Below are 11,713 nucleotides of genomic sequence, written 5' to 3'. Positions count from 1 at the left end.
GTTTTTTAAAGTCTTGCCTCATGCATACAGAATGTTATAAAACTTATTCCAAATTTATTTATTATGGGCATCACAGAAAAATAACAAGTGGTAACAGTTTCAAAATTTGCTTGGAATGAAAATCTGGATTGCACAACCTTTATGTAAATATTTGGTTATGGCGGCATTCTCCCAATAGAGACAGAGCTGTGGACATAACAAAGGGTACCAAAACTACTTAACCCTTTACAAGTGTCAGAAGCACATTTATATCAAACAGCTTTGTTATTGCAGTATAAATATATATACTGCAATAGCAAATAGCTTTGCTATAGCAGTATAAATATATATACTGCAGTATAAATATATATTGCAGTATGTGTAACACGCACGGGAATAAATTAACGGAAAATAAAGCTCGTCAAGTGCACTTTCTTTATCTGATGGTTTTGCTGTAAGTGAAGCACGATCCGGGTCTTTCTGGAACCGGCGAGGGCTGCTATTTTAGAATCAAAGTCTGCTTTGTGCCCTTTCGCACACGCCCTCGTCCCCCTTTTGTCTCCCGAGACAGTTTTCCACAATTCCAGATCTTTCACTGGCGAGACGTGTGCGCTGCACAAGGAGCGCACAAGGCACTACAGAGCCGCGTTGCCATGGGCACCGCGACACGTCCGCTCGGCGCTCGCAGCAATCGCAAGGGACAGGCGCTCCCGACGGGAGCGGAGCGCTGCCCGCCGCACCGCGGGTATCCCTGCGGCTACCGCGGGCATCCCTGCGGCCACCGCGGGTTTCGGGCTCGGCGGCCCCCGCGCCGTCCCGTCCAGGCTGCCGGCGGGGCGGGCGGCCGGTCGGGGCAGCACCGGGAGGAGGCCCCGGCGGCGCAGCGGGCTCGCGTAGCGGGCGGCCCCGGCGGGCGCAGGTGCCGCGGGCGGGGCGGGCGCTGCGGAGCCGCGGCGGGGCGGGGAGCGGCCGGAAGTGACGGGGCCGGGCCGGGCTGATTCACCTGCTGGGCGGTGCGCGGGGCGCTGCCCGGGCACGGAGCCGCCGCCGCCGCTGGGTGCCCGCCGCGCCATGGAGCCGCCGCTGCCGCTGCTCGGGGTGTCCCTCGTGCTGCTCTGCTCCGCAGGTGGGCGCAGGTGGAAGGGACGGGACGGGACCGACGGGATAGGGAGTGGAAAGGAAAAGAGGGAGAGAGGGGAGGAGGCGGCGGTTCTGTGGGGCTGTGAGGGGGTTGCTGCCCGCCCGGTGTCCGCTCCGCGGGCTGGGGTGCGCCGCACCTCCGCCCCGGCGTGTGGGGGGTCCCCGCCGCGCGTGTGGGCGTGGGGGGCTCTCCGCCCTGTGTGTGTGAGGGACCGAGTGTGTGTGTATGAGACACTGTGTGTGTGAGAGAGACACTGTGTGTGTGTGGGACACCGTGTGTGTGGGACACCGTGTGCGGGTCTCTGTGGCTCGTCTATTTCCCCGTCCCCTCAGCCCCTCAGCCTGGGGAGCGCTGCGGTGGGGCCGCGCCGCGGAGCCGACCTGGGCTTTGTTCGCCCTCAGCGCGGCCGCCGAGCTTTATCTGCCGCCTCCCTCCTCCTCCCCTTCCCCCGCCGCCCTCCCGGGCAGCCTCCGCTCCTTCTCCGTGCCCGCCCGCTGCCTCCCGGCGGAGTCGGGGAAAACCGACGTGCGAGCAGCAAAAAGAAAGAAAAATTCAAACCCCGCGTGTGTAGCACCTCCAGCATCCAGGCTGGCTCTGCTTTTGAAGGTGTGGAAGGCTCCTGGAGAGCACTCGGTTGTACCCGATGGATACAATTGAGCCCTGCTGAGGAAACGTGAGAGGGTTTGAGGGTGGGAGGAAAGGATTGGATTGAATGGGATGGACCTAAACGCATTTGTTTTTCATGGTGAAAGAAAACAAAGGAGTAGATATTCTCAAACAAAAAAAGCAATCGACCATACTCAGAACCCACACATACCAAATCAAACGTGCTTCGGCTGCTAAAAAGTAGGCAGATGTTTTTCATCTCAAATCCTAGCTGTTATTAGGTTCCTGTAATGAACTTGGATGCCATATCAGTGTTTCCTAAACATATCACTAAAATAAAAGTAAGTTTTCAATAAAGTTGACCCAAACTTATGTGAAACTATAAAAGGTGACAAAACACCTTTGGAGGTCCAGCTTCACAGTAAAATGTGTATCAGTTGTGTCAGGGGGTCAGGTTTTATTTCCTATTGAAATGTTAATGCCTGCGTTGATGTCACTGCTGTTTTGGGAAATTACTCATGGGATCAAAACTGTGTGTCTGTAATGGAATGGTGAACTCTGATCTCCTGAATGAAAGGGAGTAGGTAGTTCTGCATTAAATGTGTTTCCTGAAGCAGAGTTAGGAACAAGGTAGATGCTGGGTAAGAGCTGTGAGTTACTAGTGTTTAGTTGACAAGGTTAGTCATCAAGATTTATATTGAAACGCTTCATGTAACGAAAACTGTGAAAAAAGAATTATATGTGCTGCACTTGCACTGATAGGTTATCAAAAGCTATGATTATAAAAATTAGGAATAATTAATATATGAGGAAATGTCAATCCAGAACAGAACTTTACACTTTAGTTCTGCTGAAGGACACAAGTGTCTTCAGACCTCAGTGTGAAATTGGATGATTTGTAAATAAATACTCCTAATAAAAGCACACGTACCTCCTTCATATAGTTATTTGAGTGACTCTACTCTAAAGCATATATATTTTACGGTCCTCTGAAGGAAATAATCGAATAATCTGTGTATCGTAGGAGTTGATAGATCCTCTGAGCTAGCTTGTGTTTTTTCCCATCGCATTGAGTTACTGTTTCTGGGTCTGTGCTGCACAGACATTGCTTCCTTCACAGAAGGAACAGATGTCAGTAAGTTGCTGTTCTCCATATGGACTAAACTTAGAGGGAGCTGTTTTTTGTGCAGTTGAGTGAGAGCTATTATCAGTGAAGCGTTTCCCAGGTGCTGAAGTTACTTGAATTTGTGGTCGTTGTGGTTTAACCCTACTAAGAAACTAAGGACCACCTACATGGTCACTGTTCCCCTTGTGTTGAGATGAGGGAGAGAATTGGAAGGGTAAAAATGAGAACTTGTGGGTGGAGATGAAGAGTTTATTGGGGAAAGCAAAATCCATGCATGCAAGCAAAGCAAAAGAAGGAATTAATTCACCACTTCCTATGGACAGGGAGATGCTCAGCTGTCCTCAGGAAAGCTGGGCTCTGTCACACCTAAGGGTGACTTGGCAAGAGAAACACTGTCACTCTGAACATCCCCACTTCCTTCTTCACCCAGCTGTGGTCCGTGATCATGGCATCATGGGGTGTGGCACTGTCTCCCTGGGTATACAGTGTTGGGGAAGGAATCTCATTCCATTTGGTGCAAATTCAAATTTGTGTAGGGTTTTCAATGACTGAGAATAAATATAGGTGCTGAACTTGTGATCCCTATTTAACAAATATGGTAATTTACAGCTTTTAAGCTTCTGAAAATGTGTAATGTCAGAACACAAATTTTCGATAATGGAAAATGTTAACATAGCAAGATTATACCTATACAAAGATAGATGCTAAAAAAGATACTACATGCATAGTGCCCCATTTAACCTTTGGAGGAAGATTTTACAAAACAGCAATGCTGTGCATACAAATGCTGCAATTAAGGATGTGTTTGGGTAGAGTGTTAAGGTAAATAACTGGGCAGGAATTTCTTTAGTCTGTAGTGATATATTTTCTTGCTGCTCTTGTTTTATGTGCATTTTGGGTTTTTGTATTTGCACTGGTAATAGTTGGTAATTTTGTACTCTGTTGAAATTCTACAATGTGTGATGCTTTATTAATATAATTGTAAGCTTTTAAATAAAATAAAAGTCCTGGTAAACCTTAGGAAAATCTGTAGTTACTGCCCTGTTGTTAAACTTGCAAAAGTAATTCCAATATCATGCATGCAGGAGTAGAACCTAATGCAGGCATGGTAAGTCAGCATTTGGTGGTTAATACACCTTGCCAAATAAGTATAATAAGGAACTTAAGCCTGTTCATGTTTTTATGCATGCAATAGGATCTTGTAGAACCTTAAATTAGAAGTGTGACTACCACAGGAGTTTAATGATGGCTCCCGGTCTTTTAATTGCTAAACTTGGGGCACTTCATCTGTTGTGCAGTAATTGTAACAAGGTGCAGGGCTCAGGTTCTTCTAAAGTGTCCATTGACGTGAGAAGTTACCTGAAATTTGGGACCGGTTTCCGGCATCTTAGAGTTTTAAGAAGTATGAAAGTCTTTAACCAGAGATTACTTAAATCAACTGTTAGTCAGCTGCTGTGACATCAACCATGACATCTGAATTAGCGATTTTGCCTTGGCTAATCTGTTTTCCAGAAGGTATTTTATGTGTTGAGAATGCTGCTGCAGAGCTTATTATAACTCATCACTTTGGTCTCCTCTGACTGGCCCCCTGTGTTGCATCAAACTTCAGCTGCCTCCATGTCTTCACTTCCAGTTCTTGCCTCTTCCACAGCAAAACCCACTTGACAGATGGAACTGTCAGGAGGGAAGTTATCCCTCCTGAATGTCTGGTTAACTTCTATTGCTGCTTTATGAAAAATATATGTCCTCGTGTTTTTTATGAGCACATGTATGCTTTGCTGTAATTCCATTCACACTTCAAGAAAGTAATCTTGAATATATTTAAATCTGCCTCAGTATTGGTGCATATTAAAACTCTTGCCACAGTGCCTGCAGGAATTTGTGCAGACTAGGAAGCTTGTTTTTGGAGCCAGTATTGTTTCGACATACTTCCACAATAATTTAATCAATTGTTTGTTTGCATGCTTTCATAAGCTTGTAATGATGGGATCCTCGATGGTCTTGTTGCAACTTCTGATTGATTTCTTGAAGTTTTTAGATGCTGTGTAAACATTATAAATATGGAGAAATTTTTACAACTGTGTGGCTCACCCACATGGATGTATGTGTCCCTGCCCCCTCTACTACAGCAATTTAGTTACACTTTCTTTTTTCTGCTTCTTTCTTTCCCCTCCTTCCTTTTTTAGGAGATTCCTCTTTTACTCCTTTGCACCTTTCAGGAGATGGCTCAGAGAAAATCCTCTTCAGCCAGCTGCCACGGGAGTAAGTGGCAGGAAGTCACAGTTCTGTGTAAGCCTGTTTCAGTAGCAGCTCCAATGTAAGCAGCCCCTGCATCCTAGCTGGTGCTTTCCTTTACTGCAGTTATAAATGAGTCTCAGTTGCTGAAAACTTTAATTTTTAACTGATCACATCATATGATTTGAAACAAGAAGGTGTTTTGCCGCCAATATGTCCTCGTACAGGGCATGAATGAGTGACAGGAAGGATGGCAGAAGAGCATTAGGAGGAAACTTGCTCCATTTGATCACTATTTTCCCAAAGCAGGGAAATATCTGTAAAACATTGGCTTGGAGAGAGCTTAGTTGAGGGGTAAGACTACATGGCTAAATCAGGCAATCAGTCAAATGTCTAGATGTCACCTCAAAGATTTTTTTTGGACCCCATTTGAAGTTGTGCCTGACATTCATCTGCTCCATAGTGAGCTAGTTCGGGGAGTTTAAAAGTTATAAAAAGAATAATTTTTTGTGAAGTCAGTTTTCTGCCTTTTCCTGATCCAACTCAATGAGATCAAGTCTGAATTATAGCAAGGGGGTGTCAGCTGGAGCCTGAAATGCACGTGTGTGGAATATATTATTGCTATTGTTTATTTATTAATTTCTTTAAATGTCACCTACTTACTGGGTCATGTGTTCAAAACGTGGTAAAGAGGCAAGATTTGGAGCTTTACTGGTTTTGCACTGCAGCCATTCACTGGTGCTCTGATGTCCTTTAGCTGCTGTCAAAAAGCATCTGGGGTACTTGATGGCTGCAAGTTTTGCAGTTCCATTTGCTGCTACATTTTTTTAACAGATTTGTTTTTCATGCCCTACAGCTAAAGCCTGTATGCTTAGTATGCTGAAAAATGATTAGCCAACAAGAACTATTTGGTGTGTTGGAGGGAAAGATGAGGATTTGATACATTCTCAACTGTTTGAACTTGCACAGGATTAGCTTGCATAAGGAATTTTGCTGTATTCAGTTATCCTGCCTCTTCAGTTCTTCATTTTAGATGTATTAACTGTATAAGCTACAAGGAATCTCAGTTGTTTTAAGACATGTAAAAATCAACCTGTATGTGTGTGTATATGTAAAAAATATATTTTAGTCTCCCTAATTTTTTAAATGATTAGTTAACTTTGTGGCTAATTCTTTGAGCTTATTCCTTTCAGCCTGTTATATGGTGGGAGTGGGGCAGGGAGGGAAACAAGAGTGGGCAGACAAGATGCTTTTCTCTGACATTATGATGCTTCACCTTTGCATTTAAAAACAATGAAGCAGTAACAAGGAAAAGAGCCCAAAAATCAACTCTGTGCTACCGAATCAAATAGTTGTCAATCTTAATGCAGAACTTGCATATACTGGGAAAAAAGCATTGCATGTTCAGTAGCTCGGAAGAGCCAAAGCCTCTTTACTCAAGTGAAAATAATATGGCTGCTCAGTTAAGTGTTGGATTGTAGTGAACTCCCTGATGCATCGACTGACAGATGTGCCCAATGCATTCACACTGCCAGTGAGCTGCTTCATTCAGCTCCCTTTTAAATGCCATCAAATTGGCAGGAAAAAGATCGAATCATGTGGCTTGATTGCTTAGTGACTGTGTAAGCCTCCGATATCCCTCCATAATGGGGAAGTGACTTGCAGAGCTAAAGGCAAAACAACCTGTGCAACTGGCGTAGACTTGGTAGAGGAGGGGCAGGATTTTGTGTGAGGAAGTCATGTCAGGATTTCGGCTCTGATCTTTTATTTTTTGTGCTCACTGAAAAAAGTCTTTGTAAGGTTGGCCTTCATTTCAGTTTGTACTTCTCAGTACTGTTTCTAGATGGCTCCTTAAAGACTCTGAAGGTACAGTGTCACATTACACCTGCCCCCATTACAGATGTGATGCGGTTACATCTGGTGGTGTAGCTTAATGTCTGCTGTGTTCATTGCCCCTTCCAGCCGTGGCATTGGATTCCTTCTCCCCTTCCTTGTGTCAGAGCAGCCTCCTGCAGCTGCTGCCAAAGTCCATCCAGCTGATACCACAGAAAACTTGGAACTCATTGTGATCTGTAGATTCTGGGCTAAACGCTACTCCTCTGCTTAAAACTAATCTTAATCCCAGTTTGTGTTACACTATCCGCCCCCCCTTTGGGTTGTCTCCCGAAAGCTTATCCTTCCCTTCAGTAAGGAGATCTGAATGCCCCCTCGCTCCACTTGATAAGCACGTCCCTCTCAGGAAGGTCATCAGCCAGCAGTTGCTAGGATACCCGCTGGTGGCTTTGGGTTTAGCAACCCAAAAGCTTCAAGAATGTGCTGAACAAGTAAGAAGCACAAGGCCAGTTGTAAAAGGAAAGGGATGTTGGAGAGAATGAAGGCAAAGGGTGTGTTGAGGAAAAAACAAAGTTGTGGGTAAAAACAAAACAAAAAAGATAATTCATGTTTTAGCCTGTGACTTTTAGATTTTAATTGTAGTGTAACTGTTTCAGCTGATCTCAGTAAACTGGTGGGGAGCGAAATCAAGCTCATGCTATGTATTTGCAGAGTTCAGGTTATTGATAGTTTTGTTTATATGAGCCTTTAAGTTAAGAATTTTTCATTAGATTGAGAAGATGTGTAGCTTAATTCTGCAGTGCCTTTTAAACTGGGTGGGACAGGGGTATGCTACACTACATGAATTGGAACTATTTATTAATTTAATGCTGAAGACATCTAGACTGATAGAGATTCTTTCATGTCTTTGAAGAAGTGTGCATAATCAGTATCCTGTCTAGTTTTGTTTTTCCTAACTCATGTGATTTGACAGCAGATTTGTGTATTCAAGTAAATGTGCCACAGAAAAGTGGTGCTTCTCCCCCACCTGCTCAGAGGAAGTAAAATTTGGAAATACAAGCCCAGTGATTTGACACCCAGCAGCAGAGTTGACTATCCAGGTGGTAGAAGTTTCCCAGGCTTATTCTTATATGTAAAAGGAAAGGGATGTTGGAGGGGGATTTTTCTGGGGTGTGTTTAATTTTGTGGTGTGTTGTTTCTTGTTTGGGTTTTTGTTGTTGTGTTTAGTTTTTTGTGTTTTGTTATTTTGTTGTTTGCTTGTTTTTTTTTTTTTTTTTTTTACTAAGTGCCCTGCTGTTTCATCAGCCTTCTTGTTGTAGCTTATGGCAAAAACTTATTTCATGCAAATAAGTCTTTTATCTGCACCATCGGAGGAAAAAGTCTTCTGAAAACTGGGGGTTTGGTCACTCAGCCTCTTAGAGCTATTGATGAGGTAGCTGAGATAAAATAAGCAAGAGTGTTTTAAAATCTTGCCCCTACTAACATTAAGTGTATAAAACTCTACCTCTTTTCTACAAAAAATTTCCTGAACTGTTTTTCTATTTAGTTTGGGACTAAAGTAGGAAGGAGGAGACTGTGTGCAGCCAAGTCTCTCCTAGGTGAGTGATTTTATTCCTGGGCTGTCTTTACTTTCTTTGCTTTTTAGAAAATTTACTTCCTAAACTCTTTCCATAAACTGTATCTTTTCTGCACAGTGGGAGAGTTTCACTAAGATCTGTGACTCCAGCTTAGAGAGCACTGACCTGGGAACCCTGAAATGCAGGTGTGCACATCTTTTGTCCTAATTTTACTGTCTTTGAGGATTAACCAGTGTTCTGCCTAGTGGACTTAGGCTAGTGTAGAAAGGCAAGTTTTTACCTTCTCTCTAACCTTTTTGTATTGGGCCTTTTTGAGGTTTAAGTAGAAGAATTCTTGGTAGAGTAATGTCACTAGTCCTGGAAATGTTAGGTTTAAGTAGGCTTGGTCCTTTTGTTCCTTTTGCTAAAACGTGTTCTTGGGTATTTTTTCCACTACAGTGAACTGCGCTTATCTCTGAAATTTGTATCACTGCATTGTATGATAACAACACTTAGAGTGTGAAGCATGGAAAAAATGTAGTCTGTGGAGCATGTTAAACAGTAACTGTTTAACACTTGATATTAGCAGGACAGTACTTTCTTTGTCAGGAAAAGCTTTGTGATTTGCCTTTATCAGCATGGGATTATCCTAAAAACTGAATTCTTTGTGTAGTTCTAAAATTAGAAGGTACTAAACCAAACCTCTTTACATACTTATATTCAGATATAGTAATGCTGTGTGACTTTTTCATCTCTTGTTTTATTTACTGCTGCTTTATTACTTAGCTTTTGTTAGTTCCTGACCAATTGCTTGCTTGTTCCTGTCCTTCACCTCTTGCTTGTTTTACCTGCGTTGAGGTTATGGTGAAGCCTGAGTATTCTTTGATACCTAGATACCTGGCTAAATTAATAGGATGTGTATTGAATAATATGTGTTTTGGGATCTGTCATGAACCATTTTTGAGTTTCATTCTCATATCAAAAATCCCCAAGTCTATTGAATTTGCTTTCTAAAGGGAAGACTTCATTTTTTTCATCCTTCTATTAAACTTCTTTTTTTTGACATTGTTTCTTTAATGTTTACTAAGCTAAAGGATACTGTTTATGGACTGTTGTTTGTGTTGCAGAGTTTATAACATGTGAAGAGTTAGATTCAGCAAATCTTCATCGTGTTTCAGGCGCAAGCTTCTGAAATCTGTAATTGTATTGGGTCCTTTTGCTCTTGGAGATAAGATGTAAAAACTGAGAATCCAAATCTGAAATTAGGCCTTTATTTTTCAGCTTTTTTTTTTTTTTTTAACCTTTTGGGGAGGGGTCTCATTGATAAATTTAGGATTTTTTTTTTGTTTTTTACTTGTGGCAAAACAGCATAACTGCAGTTTTGTTTCCATCTCAGCTGTGCTGATGTGACTTAGCTCCTGGGTGCTGCAAAAACCACTAAAATAAGCAATGCCAAATATTTGTTTCCCTTTATTCCTTTGTGAAGGCAGCTGTTAATCCAGTTACTCGATCAGCAGGACCCTGCCTTGCAGGCATTCTCTTTGGCTGCTGAGGATGCTGATGTTTGGTATTGTGAGGAAGCAGGAGATGATTGTGGGACAGTGGCTGCCTGTGGGAATTTCAGCCTTGGAGACTTGTGTTTGTGTTAGATTGCAGCATTAAATACCGGGGAGTGTCCTTGGCCAGGCACTCCTCCTCCCTGTGTACCTTCCTCCCTGCACACTCCCTGCTTGCTAAGGGTGGAAACTTGGCTCCTTCACTCCTACAGAGCCCGAGTTCCGAAGTGCAGGTTTGAAGTAAGATGTTGTAGAACTGACCTGGTGAAGGTGGGAAAGGGGAGAGTTGGGCAGCTTTGTTCTGTAAAGTCATTGCAGCTAGCTGAGAAATGCAGGAGATGAACTGTTGAGAAGAGGCATATCCAGAAGTAAAGTGGGGTTGTTGGGGGAGATAGTTCTTGAGATTGAAATCTGCCAGATGGAAAGATTTGATCACAGGTACATCTGTAATCTGCATTTGAAATAAAAGTCTGAGCTGAAGTCTCTTAAGTGAATTTTATAGTTTATGGTTATCAAAGCACCACTGTGCATTTCTGGTTGTGATCATTACTTGCTACTTAAGGCCACATTCTGTGGGGAAAACATTTATATATTTAGAGCCTCTGCTTGTTTGCAGTCAGGTATTGGCAAACAAGAGTCGTTTTGGAAAGCCTGCTAGTAAAAGTACTGTGAAGATGCAGTTGCAGGGGGATCATGCTGAGCAGAGCAGCATCTCTGAACACATCTCTTACTCTGTGTAAAAACTGTCCTGTTGCCCATGTAGGGGACTGTCTGCCGGGTTACATAACCCCTCTGTGGCACAGCTCTATCTGATACCAGAAACATTCACGCCAAATTTAGATGCACACTTAAATTTGTGTAAGCCAGCAATGCAGAATTTCAATGTGCCCCAATTAAATAAGAAAATACTAAATGCCTAAGTAGTTCATTGAGTAATTTGCTTTCCGTTATTTATTAGTATATATCACAGCTCTGCTTGTGTCTGTGTTGGAATGAGTAAAGCTTTGCTCCATTTTAATTTTTTTGTCTGCTTTCTGTTATGAAGATTCTTTTATACTAGAAATCAACTTCTATCACATTCCATAAAATATTTAATTTTCCCTAGATTATTCTTAATAATAATGGAGTTTGCTAAACTGTGTTCTACTTGAGTGGTACTTTAAGTTCAGATACTCAGAAGGAAAGAGTTTTTCTAAGGATTTGCTATGGGTTTGCACCCCTTCAGAAATCATATGAAAAACTCATTCAGTCATACAGATATAGTTTGCAATGCTCTTTAGGGTCAGTTCCCCAGAAAAACAGTATTTATTCCACCTTAAGAAACTTAAATCTGAATGTTCAGAATCCAAATAATGTATTGACCTCTTACTTCTTTTAATACAAACTTTTGTAAGGGATAATACTTATTATTCTTCGTCAAGGGAAGGATGCTCTTCTCTTCTCAACCAGTCACAAATATTCATTCATTTGCCACAGCTGAATATGGCACATGTTCCCTTGCAAAATACTTTGAAAACAATATGCAGTCATTTGGATCAGGTGCACTTCAAAGTTTACTTTCAGGGGTTTTCTTGAGAGCTTGTTGTGTGCTTCTGAGTCTACACTTTGCAGTGATTTATTTACTGCAGATATAAATTAGATATTTTAATGCTAAGCATTTTTGCATAAGAGAGATGGATTA

General features: G+C 42.4%; 1 protein-coding gene across 2 annotated transcripts in view; it reads left to right on the top strand.

Annotated features, from left to right (window-relative positions):
- Positions 1 to 911: 911 nt before the first annotated feature.
- The window catches only part of CXADR (CXADR Ig-like cell adhesion molecule), a 32,388-nt gene continuing 21,586 nt past the window's right edge, over positions 912 to 11,713 (top strand). The window contains exon 1 of one of the 2 annotated variants that reach the window (XM_030261895.4): positions 912 to 1,105. In XM_030261895.4, coding sequence (XP_030117755.1) covers positions 1,051 to 1,105 — 55 coding nt within the window. In that variant the 5' untranslated portion in view covers positions 912 to 1,050. The remainder of the gene's footprint in view (positions 1,106 to 11,713) is intronic. The other variant, XM_030261961.4, reaches the window with a different exon arrangement.

Source organism: Taeniopygia guttata, chromosome 1 (assembly GCF_048771995.1).
Source record: "Taeniopygia guttata chromosome 1, bTaeGut7.mat, whole genome shotgun sequence".
NCBI lineage: Eukaryota > Metazoa > Chordata > Aves > Passeriformes > Estrildidae > Taeniopygia > Taeniopygia guttata.
Note: the sequence above shows the minus strand (reverse complement) of the source record. Positions and strands in the feature narration are given on the sequence as shown.